The following is a 22148-nucleotide window of genomic DNA, read 5'->3' on the forward strand; positions in this document are numbered from 1 at the left end:
GATTAATTAAATATATTAGGTCAAATATTTTAATTTAATTATTTTTAAATTAATTATATGTAGATTCTGAATCCCGATTAATTAGAATAATTTAGAACTTACTTATTTAAAATGATTTTATATTACTCTAAGGGGTGTTTGTTTTAAGTAGTTGAGTGACCTTGAAAAGTGTAGATAGACTTAGGATGAAAGTAATATTAAACTCAAGTGTATAAAATGATTCATTTTACTTTTAAAATACATGTGGGCCTACAAAAATTATTACATTTACTCCTTAAAAACTAAACCAACATGAAAAGTGTTTTAGATTCTCATTCTCACATTCATTTTACCTCATAACAAACACCCCTTAAATTTATTCCTTAACTGAATAAACTTGGGATAATATTTACAAAATGCTCTAATTTGGAAACTTGAACCTTAAATCTCTTAGATAAAGATTGAGGTGTCCAACCACTTGATCCACCAAATGAAGGGTTTTTTTAGAAGAAGACCAATTTGTGTGTTTTTTTTTTAGAAGAAGACCAATTTCATATATAAGAGAATAAAGATTCAATACATTGGTCTTAAGTCTTGGTAGAAATTCTTCTAACCAAGGCAACTCATTATTCATCTAAGTACATGCTTAATGGCTAATCCAAAAAATAATATTTTGACAAACAAATAATAAGTGTAATATCTCTATTGACAATGAATAGTTGAGATAATAGAGAATACTAAAAAAGATCAATATTTAAGTAACTCTAAAACACCTAAAGAAGAGAAGCTAAAAAAAACTACAACGAAAAACGAAAAGTTTCTTCTACTCTAGATGTAAAAACTATCAGCATTTTAGCTGTTGGAAAACCAACTTATATCCGAAAAAGTTTCACCTCAAACATCCTCCATCATTAAAACTGCACCATCCTCCCATGGGCAGCTTTCCCTCCAAACTCAAGCATCCTCTAGCATTTAGCTGTATCATCCATCTTCTAGTACATACATTTGTTCTCACCACAAACTACAAAACAAATAGAGAAAAGTAAATGAGTACACAAACTTAATACGATAATAAAAATAATAATTAAAAAGAATTGGCAAGATGCATTTAAACTTGGAAAAATCAAATTAAAATTCATTTAAGATAACTATTGAAATGTTTATTTGATTAAAATAATAGAATTTTTTAATAATAAAAAATGCTGAAAATATATCAAATAATTTTGTCAATAAAGAAAAAATTAACTATGGAAAGAAAAAAAAACCAATAAAATATAAAAGCAGATAAAATAGATATATGTTTTTGTTAAAAAAAATAACAAAATAAGCCAATTAAATTATATATTCATTTAAAAATTAAATAATAAAACTATGCGCTAGTATACATGAATAATAGGAGGTATGTTTTAAACTAGGAAAAATAGGAAGAAATTTCCATAATATAGTATTTAAATCAAAATGATTTTGAAAAGAGAGAAATAAAATGTTAAACCATCTTTTTCTATCACTTCCTACCGACTAAAAACTAATAAATGTTATTAAAAAGATATTGTATCAAACAAAAAAATATATATTATAATAAATTAAAAAAAACAAAAATGTTTAAAAAGTAAAGAGAACATAAGAAACCCTATGGCAATTACACTAAAAGCTATCATTTATGTTTTATTCATGTACAGTTACTAAATTAATTAATTTCTATTTAATAAAATATGCATGGTTAAACTATTTGTTATTTTTTTTTATCATAGTAATTGTTGTTCCTGCAGGTGTTTTTTTAATTTAGAAAATGTTTTACCTATATATTTTTTTTTGTTATTCCTTTATGGTACTTGTGTTTTACAATTATTTTATATTATTCTTACTATTTATTATTTTATTTTTTTAAAAAGTTATATATAGTGTACTCATTTCTTTTTTATTTATTTACATTAAACTTTGATTCTTTTTTTTTTTTTTGAGTAAGATATTCAATTTATTTAATTGTTCACTCTGATGTTAAGAAAGAACTCTGAATAAGAATTTTTTTATTTTTTTTTCATTTCTCCTTCATATATCATTATGAACTTCTTCAATAAATTTTTTATTGCCCCATTAAAATAAATAAAAAAATCAGTAAGTAGGTGTTACTCCAATCCCAAAATCACAACTATATATAAATGTCAACAAAATTCAGATGTAATGTGAAATACTCAACTTAAACTCCATATAGCATCTTTTACGGCCTACAAGTACAAGAAGGAACCCCGGAAATACGGTGGTGGTCTTGGAATTACCAAAAAATCAACCCAAATCCACCCAACCCAACCTTGCTAGACTTAGACTAAGACTAGGAACCATGTCCAAACGACCCATACACAAACACAACTGTATACTTACTACCTTAACTGTTAAAAAAATAAAATTCCAAGACCCAACATTTACAGAAAAACCTCCAAATTCACACATATATATTTAAAAAAAGAAAAAGTGGGGGGACTAGGTCGAGGGTCCACGTCTATCTAGAAAATAACCAAACGTAGTCCCATGAAAGTTCCACCTTTACCCCCAAAGCTTTGCAGAAAATAAGCAAAGCTAAGTGTATAAAAGAATGGATGTGATATATAGACACAACAATGAAAAAGAAAATAGTACCCCATTCCTATGCATCAAACAAGTCTGCTGTACTCATACTGCTGATTCTTTCACTAATTCCCTGATTCCAATTTTGAACTCAAAACCTCAGGGGGCTTTCCAGCAAGTGAATTCTGAATCTAATCCCACTAGAGAAGAACCATCATTGTTACCAGGCACTGTTTTGTCGTTGGCTGTGGAAATAACTGAAGATTTGTTTGAATCGGAATTGAGGAAGAGGCAAACCACAGCACAATCATCTACCTTTGAGTACGGAAATTTAAGCCTCCAGGTTCGCACTGCAGTTTCCACGACAACTTTAGCTGCAGTAGATTGAGGGGATGATGCAACTATGCTCACAACTTCTTCATTTGAGAAAACGTCCCAGATCTGTATGAAGAAAAATTGACACGTACTTATGTGCAAGTTGAATGCAGAATTCTCAATCTTAGAACCGCAATAATATTGGTAGGAACAAAAAATATATCTAACATATCTTATCATGGTTAGAAGGGTGAAATGTTTAAAAACAAGCACACACACATATACATGAACTTCATAATAAATATATACCAGCTCAAGAACAAAGGCTATGGCTGCTTTGTTCAACTCTATATGCATAATGCAAAATGCATAAATCAAAAAAAGGAAAAATGGCAGATATATCATGCAATTCTGCATGCATGGAGACTTAAAGCCTTTGAGTGAGAAATGACACCAGTACCAAACACATTGAAACAGTCCTCTAAACTTCAAATCATCCATCCCCAAAATTGATAATATCTTCTCCTATAGCAATATGTCACAACTTATTCAAAAGATCTCTATAGAACTCGTTTTGAAACTTGCACTCTCTCTACATATGCATGATAGTCTTCAATTCAATGTAGCAGAGAATTCTGAAAAAGCATAAATCACTGGTGAAAAGCTAAAGTCCTAGAAAATAATTTAACTTCAATATGCTCCTAGAGAATAATTTAACTGAGATATACATAGATCAACATCCACTACAATAAATCATACCAAAACTTAGTGTCTTACCCCATCTGTTGCCAAAATTACAAATTCATCCTTCTCACTGAGACGATGGTAAGAAATATCAGGGACTGATATCAAGCCAAAGTCTTTTAAACAAAAATCTCCAAAAGCCCGGGCCATAGCAAGACCGGGAGAATTACTGTTAGGTAGCCAAACTCGATCAACATCAGGCTCATTTTTCAGTGCAAATACCCGCCCTTTGAAACGTTTAATCCTCTCTGCCTCCCCTGATGAAAACAAACTTACAAGAATTAACAATGTTCTGAAGATTCACAAAATTATACGAACTGCATGACATGCTAGAATATCTAGAGATAAGCAATAAGGCTACGTAGGAACAGATGTTCCTGAATCAAATTTTTTTCTCTAGGCAGCTATCATGTAAGGAAGGAGAGAGAAGGGAAGTAAGATACTTGGAAGACTTGGTTTAAGGTCAACAGTCAACTGCACTGCCACCAAAGAGTTATCTTCATCTCTAGTACCCAAAACAGCTCTCGAGTCCCCGATATTCCCAATAAAAAGATCCTGACCCTGTAAACAAAGTCTAAAAGTTAGAGGGCATCCTTCACTGCTAAGACAGGTGAATATTAATTAGGGAAACTTATCTACCTGCTTAACCAGGGTTACAGCTGTTGTCCCACTGCAATAGCAATCAATATGAGGATGCAGTTTGAGTTCCTTATCCATAAACTTAAAAGCTTTCAGAAATGAATCTTTCAGTGTTGAAATGAGCTCAGTCTGTTCATTACCGTGCACATGTTCAAGTGCATATGCACATTCTCCAGTCTCTGGAGTACCACCCAAAGCACCATTACAACCTCCCAAAATCCCATTTTTTGAGTCAGCAGTAATCAAATCCCAATGGGAACTCAGCTTTAAGGGAAGAGAATCCCTCACCTTTTTGGCAACCAAATGGCCATAAGGACCATGGCCGTCAAAAACACCACAAAAAATGGTATCTGCCCTTGAACCAAAATTCTGGAGAACAGAAAGAACGTCATTTTAGTAACCAGCGAAGAAATCACTTTCAATCTTTCAATAAGTCCCAATCCAAAGAAGATAAAACAAATGATCAAGAAGTCACAAGTCATATAATTTTCCTAATCATTGCTACAGTTAACAAAACAAATCATTCGTTTATTGATAACCAATAAAAAAAATACAAGATATCAGGGCGTTTTTTGATGTCATAAATTATGCAAACAGAGCAGTAGAGAACCAACAAATTTGAAAGCATAAAAGTCAGAAGGTCTTGATTCAAAAGCCCAGAAGGCAAAACTTTAATCACTATATTTACAAAGTGTAATGATTAAGTCATTTACTGTTTCATTATCTTTTTAAACAGCAACCCTTGATTCAAACGGCAATGTCAAAAAAAGTACTTCAAGATAAAGACCATCTTTACTATTATGTAATCATGAAAGACCAATGGTTTTTTTTTAAGTAAATCAATAAACCTCTTCTCATTCCTTTCAAAACCCTTAAAAATAATATTTTTAGATAGAGAGGAGAAGAAAGAAACAGCGGAAAATACCTCCCAGACGATCATAGCATCCTGGTTGATCCCTTTTTTTCCTTGCTTGGTGAAAAGAGAGGTCATATCAGAGCAGCCATTCAAGCAAATCCGGCCAGAAACACGGTGAAGCCGTTTCTCTATATGTGAATCCATTGTAAAAGACGGAGAAGAAGGGGAGGAGGAAGAAGACGAATTAGTTCTTCGAATCTTTCTCCTATCCTTCCTCCTTCCTGGTGGTGATGATGAGGCCGAACCATATGGAAGAAGACCCCCGGCCCCGGCGGAAGCTCCTTCCACGGAAAGACACGAACCCATTCCCAGGGCTCTGACGATGTCTAGTAAGCACTCCAGGCCTACCAAACAGTCAGAGCCACTCCGCCTCTCCACCAACAGATCCGTCGTCGTCGCCGTCGTTTTTACTGAATCCCGCTTCACCTGTTTTCCCGGTTGCCAAACACAACCCCGATTCAATCACCAAAATCCAAAGGAAAAATATTTTCTTGTCCGCCAATCAAATCAACTAAATAGAATATTTCTTTTTCATAAAAAATAATAATCAATAAATGCGTGTCTCTATGTCAATCAGATATATACATACACTCACGAAAAGAAGATATACCAAATGAGGCAATCGATACTCCACCACCAACTTATCAATCGGAAATGATAATGATTATCATCTGATAATACTCATATATATATATAGATATAATACATACAGGCAATTATAAATATTCACCATAAATAAAATAAAACAAAAAAAATAATGGAAGATCTATGAATTGCCGGAGGCTTTCTCGTTTGGGTTTTTACCTTTTTGATCTGTCGTAGGTTCCTCCCCATTTTTTCTTTCTTTCTTTCCTTCTTTCTTTCTTTTCTCGGGTTAAATATATTTTGTTTTTGCTTTGTTAAATTATATTTATTTACTCATTTATCTTAATTTATTTTCCTTTTATCTCTCCACTTAAATCCAAAAGCCATGACCCTTTTTTTACTCTTCGTTTTTTATTTTTTTAAATGGACTTTTTTTATTCTTCAATATTTACTAAATTAGATAAGAAAGAAAAAAAAAAAAGAGTGACGTAGCAACATAACATTATTATTATTATTATTATTTTGTAGTAATCTAGTTTTAGCGAAGTGGATGAGAGAAATATAATAGGACTATACTAACATGCTTATCTCAGACTGTTTTCAACCAATCATATTCTGCCACGTCAGTGGAAGAAATAATATACTGACTACTTATATGGATGGAGATTGAGTTGTCTTATGTCTACACATATGTAGCCCAAATATTAGGACACGTGCCAAACAGATGATGGACTTGTGCTGATTACTATCTTAATTATTTAAGCACTGCTTTTTAGCTGAGAACCAAATATTATCGTCACACGAACTTAGGTGGCGAAGAAACGAATATATACATGTAATATATTATATATGTAAGTAGAAAGATTTAGGCATCTTGATCTAGATGTATTTAAAGTTTATGTTTAGCTAGAATGGGGTGACTGATTAAATAAAAGTTATTGCCTAGATCATTCTTTATCTTTAACTTTAACGTCATATAACATATTAGAAAAATCGTCCTTTATCTTTATGGTAATTTGTCACATTCAAAATTATTTACATATGGTTATACCATATTTTATAATTTATATAATACCGAACTCGAAATTAAATATGAGCAAGAAAAACAGTCAATTTTTTTTCGAGATGTACCACTATAAATTTTGCCTAGTTATTTTTTTTTAATTAATTTACTTTAATTGCTATTACTTTTTATTTTTCTTTCTAAATTCGGACGTGAATATATGTGTCGTATTTGTATATTACTAAACACAAAAATTATAAAAAACACAAAAATAAATATACATCATTCAACAATTTAGAAAGGAAAAAGAAAACTTAAGTAAGTAAAAAGAATTAAACAGTATTTAAATTGTATTCATAGACATAATTTGGGATAATGTTATGTAAGTACAATTTTAATTCTTAATTGTTGTTGATTTTCATATATAATTTTAAGAGTCGGCTATAAAGCTCGAGCTAATATAATATTTAGTCCATCGTTTTCAAATGCAATTCACTCTACAAAATGATAAAGGTCCGGAACCAATCTCAAATTCCATATAAATATACCGAAGAAAGAAGACAAAAACACACGTAATATCTCATCTCTTAAATTAATAATTACATTCTCTTATTGATCAAATGTTAATAAAAATTCTTATAATATTATGTTAAATTGATATACTATATATTAACGAAAACACTTAAATATAATTTAAAAAAAGTAACGTATTTTTATAACTAAGTAATTAATATAGCATTAATGGAAACGTAACACAATCTGATGCAGTGCGAAAAAGTTTGTGTAATACTATATTAACACATTTTACAAAAGTATAACTCTAATTGTATTCTAAAAAATGGGTCAAAGTTGGCATATATTAAAATATATTAAAAGTTGTCACAAATTTGACACAACAATAAATATTACTTTTTAATTAGCATATTGTCACTAATTACTATAATTTAATAACTGACAATTAATGACCAACCATATATTATTTTTTATTTATTTTTTAATGACAAATTTATTAGAGTACATAATTTTGATAATAAAAAAATTAATTTTGGTATGTTCTCAATAAATATTAAATGAATTTTTTTGTGTTAATTTGCATCTTGTGCATTAGAGCACAATTGCAAATATTGGGACAAATATAGTTTTAACTCATTTTTTGTACTAAATTTGATACAAAATTTACATATTGCATTAGAGATAGTCTAAGTATAATCAAATGAATGGTCGGAATTTTAACAAGTTATTCAAAACAACGTAAAATAGTGTCTTTAAAAATAATTTAGTATTGAATATTAAATTTTGTATAATAATTAATTGTATAATTATTAGGCCGTGTAATTACTATAGAGTAGTTAGTAATTACCCTATATTTTAAAATTCAATATGTGTTTGAATGTCAAGTGATAATTACTTATGAATTCATATTATCATGTGTTTACCTAAAAATGACTCTTGATGACATGGCAATAATTTATTACACATGGCGGCGTTAAAATGAAGGAATGATGTTCGACAATCGACCAGGTGTTTCTTCCATTCTCAGATCTCGTGATTAGATGCGACCAGTCTGGTCGCATGCTTCGGTTTATTTCCTTTAAAGATATTTAATCTTGTAATAACAACATTTATTATATTCATTTTATTGCCTTAATATGCTAATATTAAGGAGAATTAAGGTTCATTGGCCCATGTAACCCCCTTGAGCCTATAAATATGAATGAGAGGGCTCAAGGAATGGACTTTTTGAACCTTGAATCTGAATACTCATAGAGAGAGAGCAGAGTGTGATTATCCTCCGAAAAGTTGTAATTCTCCTAAGGCTTGTGAAACTCAAGAACCCTAGTTCTTTGATCACATCATTGGGATTCAACATCAATAATAACACTAAGTGGACGTAGGTCGTTACCACACAGTTGGGGCCGAACCACTATAAATAATTTGTGTCACCTATTTACCATTTGATTCCAATCTTAATTGGCTTCTTATTTCTTTGTCGTTATTTTGACTCCGTGTCGTTGGCCAAATCGAGGGTCAACATTCTGGTGCTTTCATTGAGAGTTTGATAAAAAAAAAACTTTAAGAAAATCAAATGGCAAAGACATCCAAGAGAGCTGGACAGGCCGTTGGCGCTGCATCATCTCAACCTCCTCCTCCAAATGTGGCTGAGAATGAACCACATTTAGAGTTTGAAGAGGAGGAGTTGGATTCGGAAACGCTTAGGGCAACATTGCGGGTGTTGCAGGATGAGTTGGTCAATTTGAGGGCCAATCAGGAGAATGCAGTAGAGACCTTGGCTACAGCAAAAGGAGATTGAGCGTCAGCACCATGAGCTGAATGAGCGGTAGGCGGACATGGACCGTCGGCAGAGGGATGCCACGGTCGCTCTTGAAGCAGCCATTCAATTGGCTCAAGGACAGGCTGCACCAGCCTCTCAACCGGATCAGCCACCGAGTGCGCCACCACAGCGGGCTCCCAATCCAAGTCCTCCGCTCCAGCCAGCAAGCCCTCAAAGACCGGAGCAGCCACCTGTGGCTCACGAGGATGTCCCAATTCAAGATCATGATCAGCAGCCGCCCTCTCAGGCTAGTCGTGGAAATCCCCAGCGCCAGAGGCAGAATAGGGCTGGGCAGCCACCCTGCAGCCCTAGACGCCCAGGGGACGAAGAGTCAAATCCACCGAGCAGAGGGCAGCGTCCTTCTGCCAACGGAAGGTACAACGAGTCACGCTCTGTGGTTAGGGGGCCCCCACGACATAATAATGCACGGGGACCCCACAACCAATGCAGGCCTCCCCCTGACGCTCGGGAGATGCCAGCCCGAGGAGGAAACAACGTGAACAGCCGATCGCGCCATAGTCGGCCACAGTTTAGAGATGGTCATGACTATAATGAGGCCAATTCTGGCAGAGGGAATGCTGGTCAGGGGAATGAAGAAAGAGGTGGAAACCCCCCCACCTAGAGAAAATAGGTTGGCGAGCCATAATGCTGGGGAGCAACCCCGACAAAGTAACGTCTTTGATCGGTTAACGGTTAGCAAGCAGAGGCGCAGGGATGATGATTTGAGGGACGTGCTCAACGACCGTCGCGAGAAGCATGATGAGTATGCTCCTCCAGCATCGGTCGCCCCAGCGATCCCAGACACAGTTCAGACACAAATTGATGCTCTGAACCAGGCAGTACAGCAGCTGGTCGGGATTCGAACATCCCACATAGAGTATGACCGGAGGAGAGGCACTCCGTTTGTGCAGAGAATTGATGTGGCAGAAACTCCCAGCAAGTTCAAAATGCCAGTACTTCCAAACTTTGATGGGTACGGAGACCCAGTATCTCATGTCAACAAATTTGAGATGCAAATGGATATTCAGAAGGTGTCGGACGATTCCCGTTGCAGGATCTTACCCGCTACACTATCTGACACCGCCCAGGAGTGGTTCTTTAAATTCCCTCCTGCTAGTATAGTATCCTGGGAGATGTTCGTGAAGGAATTTTACGAACAATTTTATGTGGGTCGCGTACACCTCACTGAGGCCAACCAGCTGGTCGAGATACGCCAAAAGGAGGGAGAGCCCTTAAAGGAGTATGTCTAGCATTTTATGCGGGCAGCAGCTAGAGCCAAAATAGTGGGCGACGAGGGAAAGATGATGGCCTTAATTGCCGGGGTCAGACGCCATTCTCCCCTTTGGAACAGCCTAAGAAAGAACGGGGTAAAGAGTACCCATGAGTTTTTGGATCGAGCTGATTGATACATCAAGATCGAGGACGCGATTAGCAACGAGGGGAAATCGCCTACGAAAGATAAGGGACTAAAGGAAGAACCCACCAAGGCGGCCAACGGGTCGGATAAAACCAATGGCAACGACAAGGGCAACAAGAACGAAAATGGCAGAAATGGTGGAAAAATGGCAGGCAATGAGTCGTCAACATCTGAGAATAAACGCCCCAAAGGCAATAGATATGAGCCGAGATTCACCAACTACACGGCCCTTGTCAAAAGTCGAGTAGAGGTCCATCAGGCGACCAATGCCGATGTCCCTTATAAGCAACCAGCACCTATAAGGAAGGATATCTCCAAGAGGGATACCACAAAATTATGTCGTTTCCACAACGACTACGGACATGACACTAATGAGTGCAACCAGTTGAAGGACGAGATTGAGTTCATGATCAGGCAGGGACATCTAAGGAGATACGTGCGAGTCGCAGGAGGGTCTCAGCGAGAGGCTCAGGGTGGCAACGAGCAAGCGCTTGCACGCCAACACTCACCACCCTTATAGCCAGCTCTTGTGGCAGGTACGTTACTCACCATCTGCAGCGGCCCACACCTTGCAGGGGACAATGGGAAGGTAAGGGAGCGATATGCTCGGACCTTACGCCATGACCAGGACATCGAGATGATGAGTGTGGAGGATTGAGCACCAAAGAAGGCTCGAACAAAGGAGGAATTGATAACCTTCTCTGAAGACGATGCCCAGCACGTACAATTCCCACACTCCGATCCGCTAGTCGCTGACGTTCAAATCACCAACATGATGGTTAAGAGGGTGTTGGTTGACATAGGAAGCTCAGTCAACATCTTATACAAGTCTTCACTAGAAAGAATGAAATTTTCCGTCAAGGACCTAGAGCCATGCAACCAAACCATTTATGGTTTTTCTGGCGAAGGGCTCGGCCCAACTGGGTCGATTAGGCTCCCAGTTACAGCAGGAACTGCACCTGCAAACAGGACATTACTCACTACTTTCATAGTAGTTGATTGTCCTTCAGCATATAATGTTGTAATTGGGAGGCCAATTTTGGTTAACCTGTGAGCCGTTACCTCGATATGGCACCTTGCCATGAAATTCCCAACCGACGCAAGGATAGGATGCATGTTGGGAAATCAGCGGGAAGCAAGGGAGTGCTACAACGCCTCGATATCTAAGGCAAAGAAAGGTGTATCAAGGGAAGTTGTCGGAAAAGAGTTGCAAATGGCTATTGATGTACAAGGCCAATCAGGTGATGATGTCACCAAATAGGGTGTTGCCCAAAGTGAGGACAGAGATTTAGATCCTCGCTTTGGGGATTTTGATGAAGAAATAGGACTCATCGAGGACCTTGAGGAGGTCCAACTCAATGAAGAAGATCCGACCAGGGTTGTGAAAGTCTATAAAAACTTAGAGACAACAACAAAGCAAGCACTGGTGGAATTTTTGAAAAAAAACCAGGAAGTCTTTGCCTGGTTGCATAAAGACATGGTTCGAATAGACCCTATAGTCATTAGGCATGTCCTGAACATAGATAAGAGTTTTTCGCCAGTGCAATAGAAAAAGGAGGCTGCTCGACGAAGATAGATCAAAAGCTCTAAAAGATGAAGTCGAGAAGCTGAAGGACAATGGATTCATCAAGGTAGCGTTTTGTAACGACCCAAATTTGCTAATAAGGCTTAGGGCCTTGATTAGCAAGACTGGAGGGCAATGGGTGAATTATGGATATAATATGTGAATTTATGTGAATATGTGATAGAGATGCATGTTTTGTTGAATTAAATATGCATGTGGGCCCCGTTTGGATATTAGGGGTATGTTTGTAATTTTAGCCTGTTGAGGGCATAAATGCAATATATGTGTGATATATCTGTGTAGCACGATCCGAGACAGTCCTAAGGAGCCATTAGCCAGAAAGTCACAATGGGGTTGAGAATCCGACTCGGGGCGAGTCGAGGGGTATTTCGGGTATTAGATATTTTATGGGGTTATCGGGTTATTGAAATAAATATTTGGAGATATATTTGAGGTCAGAATGTCTAGGAGGGTATATTGGGGAAATTTACCATTTTGCCCTCGGGGACGTTTTTGGTACCCCGAGTCTTGAGGTAACCTTAAAGCTTAAGTTAAATAAAACAAAATATAAGGAACTTTCAGAATTGTAGAAACCAACTCAAACTCTCTCTCTCTCTTCTTCCTTTCTTGCTTTCTCTCAACTTGCCAAGGGAATTTTGAGGGAAAGCTTTGGATTTGAGGTTGCAATTTGGGGAATCAAAGCAAGGAGCAAGGTTAAAGACAACTAAGGGTCGAATTGTTCTTGAGGTAAGGATTTAAGCTTGAGTTTCATCTAAGTTTTTCTCTATTTTATTGAAGTTTGAGGAGTTAGAACTTAGGCAATTGAGTTTGAGTTTTGGCAGGATTTTGATTGGTTTCTCTAAGGTTATGTGCTGCTTAAAGTGTATTAGTATGAGTGTGGGACTCAATTCTGCTATTGGGATGTGTTTAGAATGATTTCAGGGGTGTTAGCTCGAAAAGTTTGCATGGGAATTATGGGTTTCAGGCTCGCGCCGCAGCCTGCTTGTGTTTTTAGGCTAGTGGCCTTCGAGGGATTTCCCAGGCACTGCGGCCCTAGGCTGGCAGATGTGAGGCAATTTTATCTCTGTCTAGGGGCGCACTGCGATGCTTAAGGGAGGCTAAGCCGTGGCCCAAATGTGGATTTTTGGCAAAATGAGGGTTTTTAGCTTGGGAACTTGAACGTTAAGGCTCGGGAAGGTTCCTACTACCCGGTTTGGTAGAAACCAAGGTCCCAGAGGTTAGAATGATGACTCGAAACTATTTAGTGGATTAGAACGTGATGGTTGATTATGGTTCATGTGTTGTGACTAGTGTTATCCCAAAATTTGAGAATGATGATGTGGCAATAGAAATGACAAGTGGCATGGAATAGTTGGGTGATCTGGCTTAGCAGTAGCCCAATACATCAGTGAAGAGTTTGGACTGCTTGAGAGATGTCATGACCAAGCCAAGAGCACCCGAGGAGAGTACTTGGGCTAGGGTGTGCCCGGTCGGACTTTGGTCCGAGGAGCATTCCAAGAGGTTTGGTCGGACCTTGGTCCGAGGAGAGCCAAGGAGAGTGTGATCAGACCTTTGTCCGAGGAGAGCCAAGAGGTGTGTTCGGACCTTGGTCCGAGGAGAGCCCCAAGTGGTGTGATCGGACCTTAGTCCGAGGAGAGCCAAGAGGTGTGTTCGGACCTTAGTCCGAGGAGAGCCCCAAGTGATGTGATCGGACCTTAGTCCGAGGAGAGCCAAGAGGTCCGGTCGGACCTTGGTATGAGGAGAACCTAGAGGTGTGGTCGGACCTTAGTCTGAGAAGACCCCAAGGCTGTGGTCCGAGGTGAGCCCAAAAGGTGACTGGTCGGACTTTGGTCCGAAGAGAGTCTAAGGGGTATGGTCCGTATGCAGGTGTCCAGCATGCATATGTCCGACCAGTACTTGTGTGTGTCCAGCATGCACGTATTCGGCCAGAAGACGATATTCATCAACCAAATAGACTAGACTGCGTCAAATTCCCAGAAACGACTTCAGCAAGAATCGGTCTGGGCATCGCGGGAATATCTCATTCCTCACTCAAATTGAGGATTCTGTTGCATTTTTGAATATTTTGTGTAATTTAAATATAATATGAGTAATAGAATATCCCGAGACTAGGGGATATCAGTTTAGGATCCCAAGCCTATAAATAGAGGGCTGATGGGATCAGAAAAGGACTTTTGGAATTTTGGAATTTGGTCTGAGTTTCTAGAGAGAGAAAGTGTGTTTTCCTTGAGAGAGAACCCTTTTTGTATCCCTGAAAATTTACACTGAAGAAACTCAGTTGACACTGGTTCATCTGATCTTGAGTGTAGATAAAATAATAAAATCTCTAAGTGGATTAGGCTATTACCGACTGATCGGGGCTGAACCACTATAAAATCTTGTGTGTTATTTATTTTTCTTGATTAAACTATCTGTGTCGTTTAAATTCTCTTGAAGGTTTGTCGTTATTGACGTTCTCACGTCGTTGACCAAAAACACGGTCAACATTTTGGTGCTTTCATTGAGAGCCTGAAGAGAAGAACAGACAGTCCTTGAAGCAATATGGCACCTAAGAACACCACTACCGCCTCCAAGAAGACGGGCTCCTTTAAGGAGCATGCTAGATCAGAGGGTCCCAGTGTTCAAGATCGTGAAATTGAGCCTAGAGTCGTGCTCGAGGATGTAGCTCCAGAAGTTGAAGAGCTCCAGGAAGCCATGAGCACATTCCAGGAGGAGATGGCTCAGTTCAACGCCAGGCAGGAGGCATTCGCTGAGGTAATGGCTAGGCAGAATGCCGCATTTGAGCAGCAGAAACGGGAGATGGACGCTAGGAGTGAGGAGATCCGTCGACAGCAGGAGGAGGCCGACAGGTGACATCGCGAAGCTGCACTCGCTCTAGAGGCAGCTACGCAGCTGACCCGATCCAATGCCCAGGCTGCCCCTGGGGTGGCAGCCACCCCAGAGGCAAGGACCACAGAAGTTGGTCGTAAGAAAACTGATAGACCAGGCAGGGGTGATGGTAACCCACCTGGTCATGAGGAGGATGGAGTCCGATCACGCATTGCCTCAACTCAAAGGGGGAACTCCAAAACCCCCTCAAAGAGCCACCGATCAAAGACTTCCAAGTCAGGGAGTCATAAGTCAGGCAGTAAGAAAACACCTCCTGAGAAAGAGCACAATAAAGCTCCTCGTGGCAATGAGACTTCCCACTTCAATGATGGGCATGGGCGTGATGAAGCTGACAGTCATCACACTGACCATTCTAAAGAGAAGAATAATAATAACCATCGAGGAGGGGAGGATCGACCAACTTAAACAGGAAGGCCACCAAGGCATCCCAACCAGCGCAGTGGCAAGGAGCACATTCCACCCAGCAAACCATCCGAGAAGACTCGGAGTACGGTGTTTGATCGGTTGGGAAAGCACACTGCTTAGAAGGACCTGAGGGACGTCATTGATGATAGAAGGAGGACCGTCCCGGTCGAAGGGCGAGAGCCAATTCGTCCTACCAGTCGAGTAGAAATACTCGATGATGGTTTGCCGGATAGGAACACCCGACCAAGCGGTCCCGAAGGTGAGTCCCCAGCGGTGGCCCCAGGCATCCAAGCCCAGCTTGATGCTTTGACAGCAGCAGTTCAGAGTTTGTCAAAACAGCCAGCTGCGATTGATCCGGTAGACCACAGAAGTGGCAGCCCTTTTTGTGCTCGAATTAGAGCAGCTCAACCACCAGCGAAATACAAAGCACCAGTACTGCCAGTTTATATAGAAAAGGCAGACTCGGTAAGACACGTTGGGAAGTTTGAAGATCAGATGGAGCTGCTTGGGGTGAGTGATGACTACCGCTGCAGAGTCTTCCCCACCACATTGTCAAACACTGCCCAGGAGTGGTACTGGAAATTCAAACCAGACTCCATCACCTCTTGGAAGAGTTTTAGGAAGGAGTTTTGCAGGCAGTTTAGTACTACCCGAACCCCTCCTGTTTATGCCAATCACTTGGTGGATATTAGGCAGGGTAAAGATGAGTCTCTCAAGAACTACATTCAAAGGTTCATGAGAGAAGCTAACCGAGCTATTGCGGTTGGAGATGAGGGGAAGATGGTGGCAATCTCTTCCGGTATTATCTATCGAAGTCCTTTGTGGGACAGCATCCATCGTCATCCAATTTCAACATTACAACAATTTTTAGACCGGGCGGATAAGTATATGAAGTTAGATGATGCAATTGAGAAGGGAGAAAATGGATTGAACAATCCGAGCAGGTCGAATGATCCCACCAAGAATGGTGGGAATAATCAGAATGGCGGTAAGAAACGTGGGAATAACGGGTTTGACCACCACAATGAGAAGAAGGCTAAGTCGGGACCAAACGACAAGCCAACGAAGTATGAACCTCGATTCACCAACTACACCACTCTATCGGTGAGCCGAGCGGAGATCTATTTGGCTAGTCATCAAGAGGTCCCTTACCGGAAACCCCCACCAATCAAGAAGGAGATGAGTAAGAGAGATATGAACAAATTCTGTCGCTTCCATGGAGACTATGGTCATGACACGAATGAGTGTAATCATCTCAAAGATGAGATAGAGTTTCTCCTCCGGTCGGGGAAGCTAAAAAAGTACCGAGCAGAGAAGACCCAAGGAGAGGGAAGTAACAATAATCCTGGGTTCAAGCAGCAACGGTCCCCACCTTTGTAACCCGAACTTGTGGACTTCACGCTAGATACTATATGTGGAGGACCACATCTTGCTGGAGACAGAAACAAGGCGAGGGAGAGGTATGCTCACACCCTTCGTCATGAGTTGGGCGCGGCATCCACCTCCGAAGTTATGACGGTGGAGGAACGACCACCAAAGAACCCAAGATATGAAAGTGAGTCCCTCACTTTCACTGAAGAAGATGCTAAACACGTGAGGTATCCTCACAATGACCCTCTTGTTGTGACAGTCCAAATTGCTAATATGAAGGTGAAGAGATGTCTGGTCGATACAGGGAGCTCTGTAAACATTATTTATAAGTCCTCCTTCGAGAAAATGAAGCTATCTATCAATGACTTGAAGCCGTGCTCTCAAGTCATTTATGGGTTTACTGGAGAAGGATTGTCACCAGCTGGGACAATCAAGCTACCAGTCACGACGGGGGAAGCCCCCAAGCATGAAACCGTAATGACTGAGTTTTTGATTGTTGACTGTCCGTCCGCCTACAATGTGGTTATTGGTCGACCACTACTCACCAACTTGCATGCGGTAGTTTCAATCTGGCACGTTTCCATGAAATTCCCGACCAGTGCTGGCATAGGCTGTGTCCGAGGAGACCAAAGGGAGGCTAGGGAGTTTTATAATGCCTCGATAGCTAAGGTGAAGAAAGGGGCCAAGGAGAACAACATGATTGTATGTGTTGAGAGAAAGGAGGTGGACGAGATGGATGTCGACCGGAGTCTTGCAGTTGTAACCGATGAAGAGATGTTAGAGGAGTTTGGCCAGGAGAGCACTCTTGGTCTAGGAGAGCAGAAGACCCCATTCAGTGATGAAGTCACCAAATAGGGTATTGCCCAAAGCGAGGGAAGGGACTTTGATCCTCGCTTTGGGGATTATGAAAGTGATGTGGGACCGTCCGAGGAGTTAGAGGAGGTCCTTATTGTAATGCCCTGGCTACCCCAGAACAGTTACGATGAACGGTGGACCGGAAATTTGACTCACTACCTGAGTCCTTTGGTCAAAAACGTGCTCTAAGCGTAGTTAACAGGTTAAGGCATAAAACCAATAAAAAGGAAATGGAGATTTTCATTACAAACTGCTCTGCAGAGCTAAACAAAACATTTACAAGTGGTTCTCAGTACAAAATGGTCATTACTATTTTAAATTTACAATCCCGCCGACCTAAGCGGCAAAAATAGGGTAAACCCCCTAGTTCCTCTAAGAACTCCTTGGCCGTGGTGGTCAAGAGGCCGCATATGTACACATCACCACATCAGCTCTCCACTCAAGGCTAGGTGAGCTTTTCTTTCCCTTTACCTGCACCACATAGCACCCATGAGCCAAAGCCCAGCAAGAAAACGTAACACTTTCCGTAAACATTATCAAATGATTATCATTATAATCACACTGAACATAACGCTTTCAAACCAATAAGTGAACATCACATGATCTTAGCGGGGGAGAGTGGCTGCTAGGTAAGCCACTAGCCTCCAAGCGCTTATTCCATTCATCGACCCTCGGGGTCGGTCCGGCATTAATGATCTTTGAGCCATTCAATGCTAATAGTCGATTAGATCTAATCTCTGTTGGCTTGCGTGATCCACGCTATGGCCGTCCTGACTAATGAGTCAGCGCTATGTGACCAGTGTCCAGTATCACTGCCGAAGCTGACTAATAAGTCACAGCTTCACAGCTGATACTAACACCTTTGCCAATTCTGACTGATGAGTCAGTGCAACGTGACCAGTACCACTGCCGAACTTGACCAATAAGTCACAGCTTCACAGCTGATACTAGCACCTTTACCAAACCTGACTAATAAGTCAGTGCCATGCACAAGTGAGCATCATATGCCCAACATTCTGTATTCAATCCATGTCCATATTACACAACCAACATGCCTCACGAGTATCCATGCATGTCACACTTGGGGTGCAGTTTTCTTACCTCCGGTTCGAGCTAGAATGAATTAAAGAACGACCCTGAGAACGGTCAACCTTTAAACTCCTTAGCGGTTACCTAATCATAACCAATTAGAAACCATTAATAAAACAAATCAATGAATGGTTTACAAACTAAACCACACTCCCAGGACCAATCCCCCACTCTCGGGACTCTCAAACTACTCAAAAGGAGCAAAGGAACCAACCCCCGAGCCTTAAAAACCATCCCGAACCCTAAAATCAACACCTCCTGAAACTGGCCTAGCGCCTAGGCGCCACCCACCAGCGCTGGGGCGCTGTCCCAGAAACAGAGAGGGCTGCTCTCTGCCCTGAGTAGCGCTGGGGCGCTAGGGCTGGCGCTGGGGCGCCAGCTTCAGACCAGCAGCTGCACTGAAACACCACTCTTGCGATTCCTCTTGAAACCAACCTTCCAAACACATCCCAAACCTTACCAAAACATCCAATTCAACCCCTAAACCTCACCTACATCACCTCCTCACCAAAACCCAATCACACACACACCAAAAACTCCCCTTGATTCCAACTTTCCACAACAAATTCTAGAGCTTAAAACTATAAGAAAAACAGAGTACACCTGAAATTCAAAGACAATTCCTTACCTCCAACTGGTTTTGAATCCTCTTTAGATGATGAACTAAGTCCACAACCTCCAAGCTTTGATTTCCTAACTTGCTACCTCAACTTGGGACCAAAAACCTCAAAGAAAGATAGAGAGAAATGGGTGTACGGGAAGGTGAAGAAGCTGCTCTGGTTTTGTTCTACAACTTTCTACAGCCACTTGAAACATATATAACCCAAGCAAAATGACCTTAATACCCCCAGGTCATCAAAAGCTTCTAATGTCTCCCCAAGGGTAAAATCGTCATCTTCCACCTATTTCGTTAATCATAATTAATGCCCTCCAATTCCCGCTATTCTCAAAATTCCCAAACACCAACAATTCATGTCCCGTTACCTTTTTTACTCCCGGCAACGTTCTAATCATTAAAACATCCCGAGACTCACCCCGAGCCTCAAACTTAATCCCGTTATGACTAAACCACTACTTTAATACTTAAAGATCGTCTCATGCCGAACAGCTCGAACAAATCCACATTATAATGTGGCCTTAACAATATATCACCAACATGCATCCAAATAAACAATTTACCCTCAACGGGCCAAATTACCATCACACCCCTGTAATTAAAAATATGGACTCACATGCATGCATTTCACATCATATCATAAAATAATCAACATATACATGCATTTTATCAATTAATAACACAATTAAGCAAGTATGGCCCTCCCGGCCTACTATTCCCGCCGTTAAACACATCGGAGAATTCGGGGCATTACAACTATCCCCTCCTTACTGAAATTTCGTCCCCGAAATTACCTGAACAGCTCGGGATACTGACTCTGCATCTCTGACTCCAGCTCCCAGGTCGCCTCCTCGACCTTGCTGTTCCTCCACAATACCTTAACCAAAGGTATTGTCTTATTCCTGAGGACCTTGTCCTTTCTGTCAAGTATCTGAACTGGTTGCTCCTCAAAGGAGAGATCTGGCTCAAGCTCCAGATCTTCATAACTCAGAATATGGCCCACATCAGATACATACCTCCGAAGAGCTGATACATGGAACACATTATGCACGGCAGACAATGCCGGAGGCAAAGCCAACCTGTAAGCCACCTGACCAATCCTCTCCAGGATCTCAAATGGACCTACAAATCTAGGACTCAGTTTGCCTTTCTTTCCAAACCTTCTCACCCCTTTCCATTGCGAGACTCTGAGGAAAACATAGTCTCCTACCTGGAACTCCACGTTCCTGCGCTTGGGAATATCTTCACAATAGCCTCACTGGTCCTCTGAACTGCATCAGGACCTAAGTATCTCCTTTCTCCTGTCTCATCCCAATGGATGGGAGATCTACACTTCCTACCATATAACATCTCATAAGGTGCTACTCCAATGGTAGATTGGTAACTATTGTTGTAAGAGAATTCTATCAAAGGCAAATACTTACTCCATGACCCACCGAAATCCAGCACACATGCTCTCAGCATGTCTTCCAATATCTTGATCGTCCTCTCAGATTGCCCATCTGTCTGAGGATGATAAGCTGTACTGAACTTTAACTTTGTCCCCATGGCTTTCTGCAAACTCCCCCAGAACTTGGAAGTAAACGTGGGGTCCCGATCTGACACGATAGACCTAGGTGCACCATGGAGCCGCACGATCTCTCTCACATAGAGATCTGCATACTAATCAACTGTATATGTAGTTCTCACCGGCAGAAAGTGAGCTGATTTGGTGTAGCGATCCACTATCACCCAAACAGAATCATGCTGACCAGTAGTCCTGGGTAAGCCCACCACAAAGTCCATCATGATGTCTTCCCACTTCCACTCTGGGATATCCAGAGGCTGCAGTGACCCTGCCGACCTCTGATGCTCAGCCTTGACCTGTTGACATGTCAAGCACTTAGCCACATACTCTACTACATCTCTCTCCATCCCCGGCCACCAATATAACGATCTCACATCCTGGTACATCTTCGTGGTGCCTGGATGCAAAGAGTAAGGTGTAGTATGAGATTCATCCAGAATCTCTCGCCTCAATGCAGTGTCTAACGGAACACATATCCGCCCCTTGTATCTCAACAAGCCTACCTCAGACACTGTATAATCTCTGGATGCTCCAGCCAGAACATCCTCTCTAATCTTGACCAGCTGTGGATCACTCAACTGAACTTCTTTGATCCTCTCTAGCAGCGTAGACTATAACGTAATGTTAGCTAACTGGCCCACCAGCAACTCTATACCAGCTCTGGCCATATCGTCTGCTAACTCTCTGGCTATCAGCCTCATACCATGAATCTGCCCCGGACCCTTCCGGCTTAAGGCATCAGCTACCACATTGGCTTTTCCTGAGTGATACAAGATCTCACAATCATAGTCTTTCACTAACTCCAGCCAACACCTTTGCCTCATGTTCAGGTCTTTCTGGGTGAAGAAATACTTCAGGCTCTTGTGGTCTGTATAGATCTCACACTTCTCTCCATAGAGATAGTGCCTCCATATCTTTAAAGCAAAAACCACCGCTGCCAACTCTAGATCATGGGTAGGATACCTCTTCTCATACTCCTTCAACTGACGAGAAGCATAAGCTATAACCTTCTCTGATTGCATCAAGACACAGCCCAAACCCTGATGAGAAACATCGCAGTAAATCACAAACTTCTCCTGGTCTGTCGGAAGACTCAGAATCGGAGCTGTAATCAATCTCTGCTTCAGTTCCTGGAAGCTGTTCTCACACTTATCTGACCACACAAACTTCTGGCCCTTGCGTGTCAGCTCAGTCAAAACACTATCAATCTTCGAGAACCCTTCCATGAACCGCCTGTAATAACCTGCCAATCCAAGGAAACTTCTAACCTCAGTAGCAT

At 40.7% G+C, this 22148-nt stretch overlaps 1 protein-coding gene across 3 annotated transcripts; it reads right to left on the reverse strand.

The window, feature by feature from the left end:
* Positions 1-2158: 2158 nt before the first annotated feature.
* LOC133818942 (probable protein phosphatase 2C 33) lies at positions 2159-6106 on the reverse strand. 3 transcript variants are annotated; one of them, XM_062252065.1, is made up of 6 exons: positions 5960-6106; positions 5165-5581; positions 4240-4608; positions 4044-4161; positions 3634-3857; positions 2159-2982 (listed from the first exon to the last, which is right to left on the reverse strand). In XM_062252065.1, the coding sequence occupies exons 1-6, from the start codon at positions 5987-5989 to the stop codon at positions 2701-2703; spliced, it is 1440 nt and encodes a 479-aa protein (XP_062108049.1). In that variant the 5' UTR covers positions 5990-6106; the 3' UTR covers positions 2159-2700. The 3 variants fall into 3 exon arrangements, with proteins under 3 accessions (XP_062108049.1, XP_062108050.1, XP_062108051.1); XM_062252066.1 differs by lacking the exon at positions 5960-6106 and adding an exon at positions 5766-5898; XM_062252067.1 differs by lacking the exon at positions 5960-6106 and adding an exon at positions 5745-5763.
* Between the last annotated feature and the right edge of the window lie 16042 nt (positions 6107-22148).

Source organism: Humulus lupulus, chromosome 2, assembly GCF_963169125.1.
Source record: "Humulus lupulus chromosome 2, drHumLupu1.1, whole genome shotgun sequence".
In the NCBI taxonomy this organism is placed as follows: domain Eukaryota; kingdom Viridiplantae; phylum Streptophyta; class Magnoliopsida; order Rosales; family Cannabaceae; genus Humulus; species Humulus lupulus.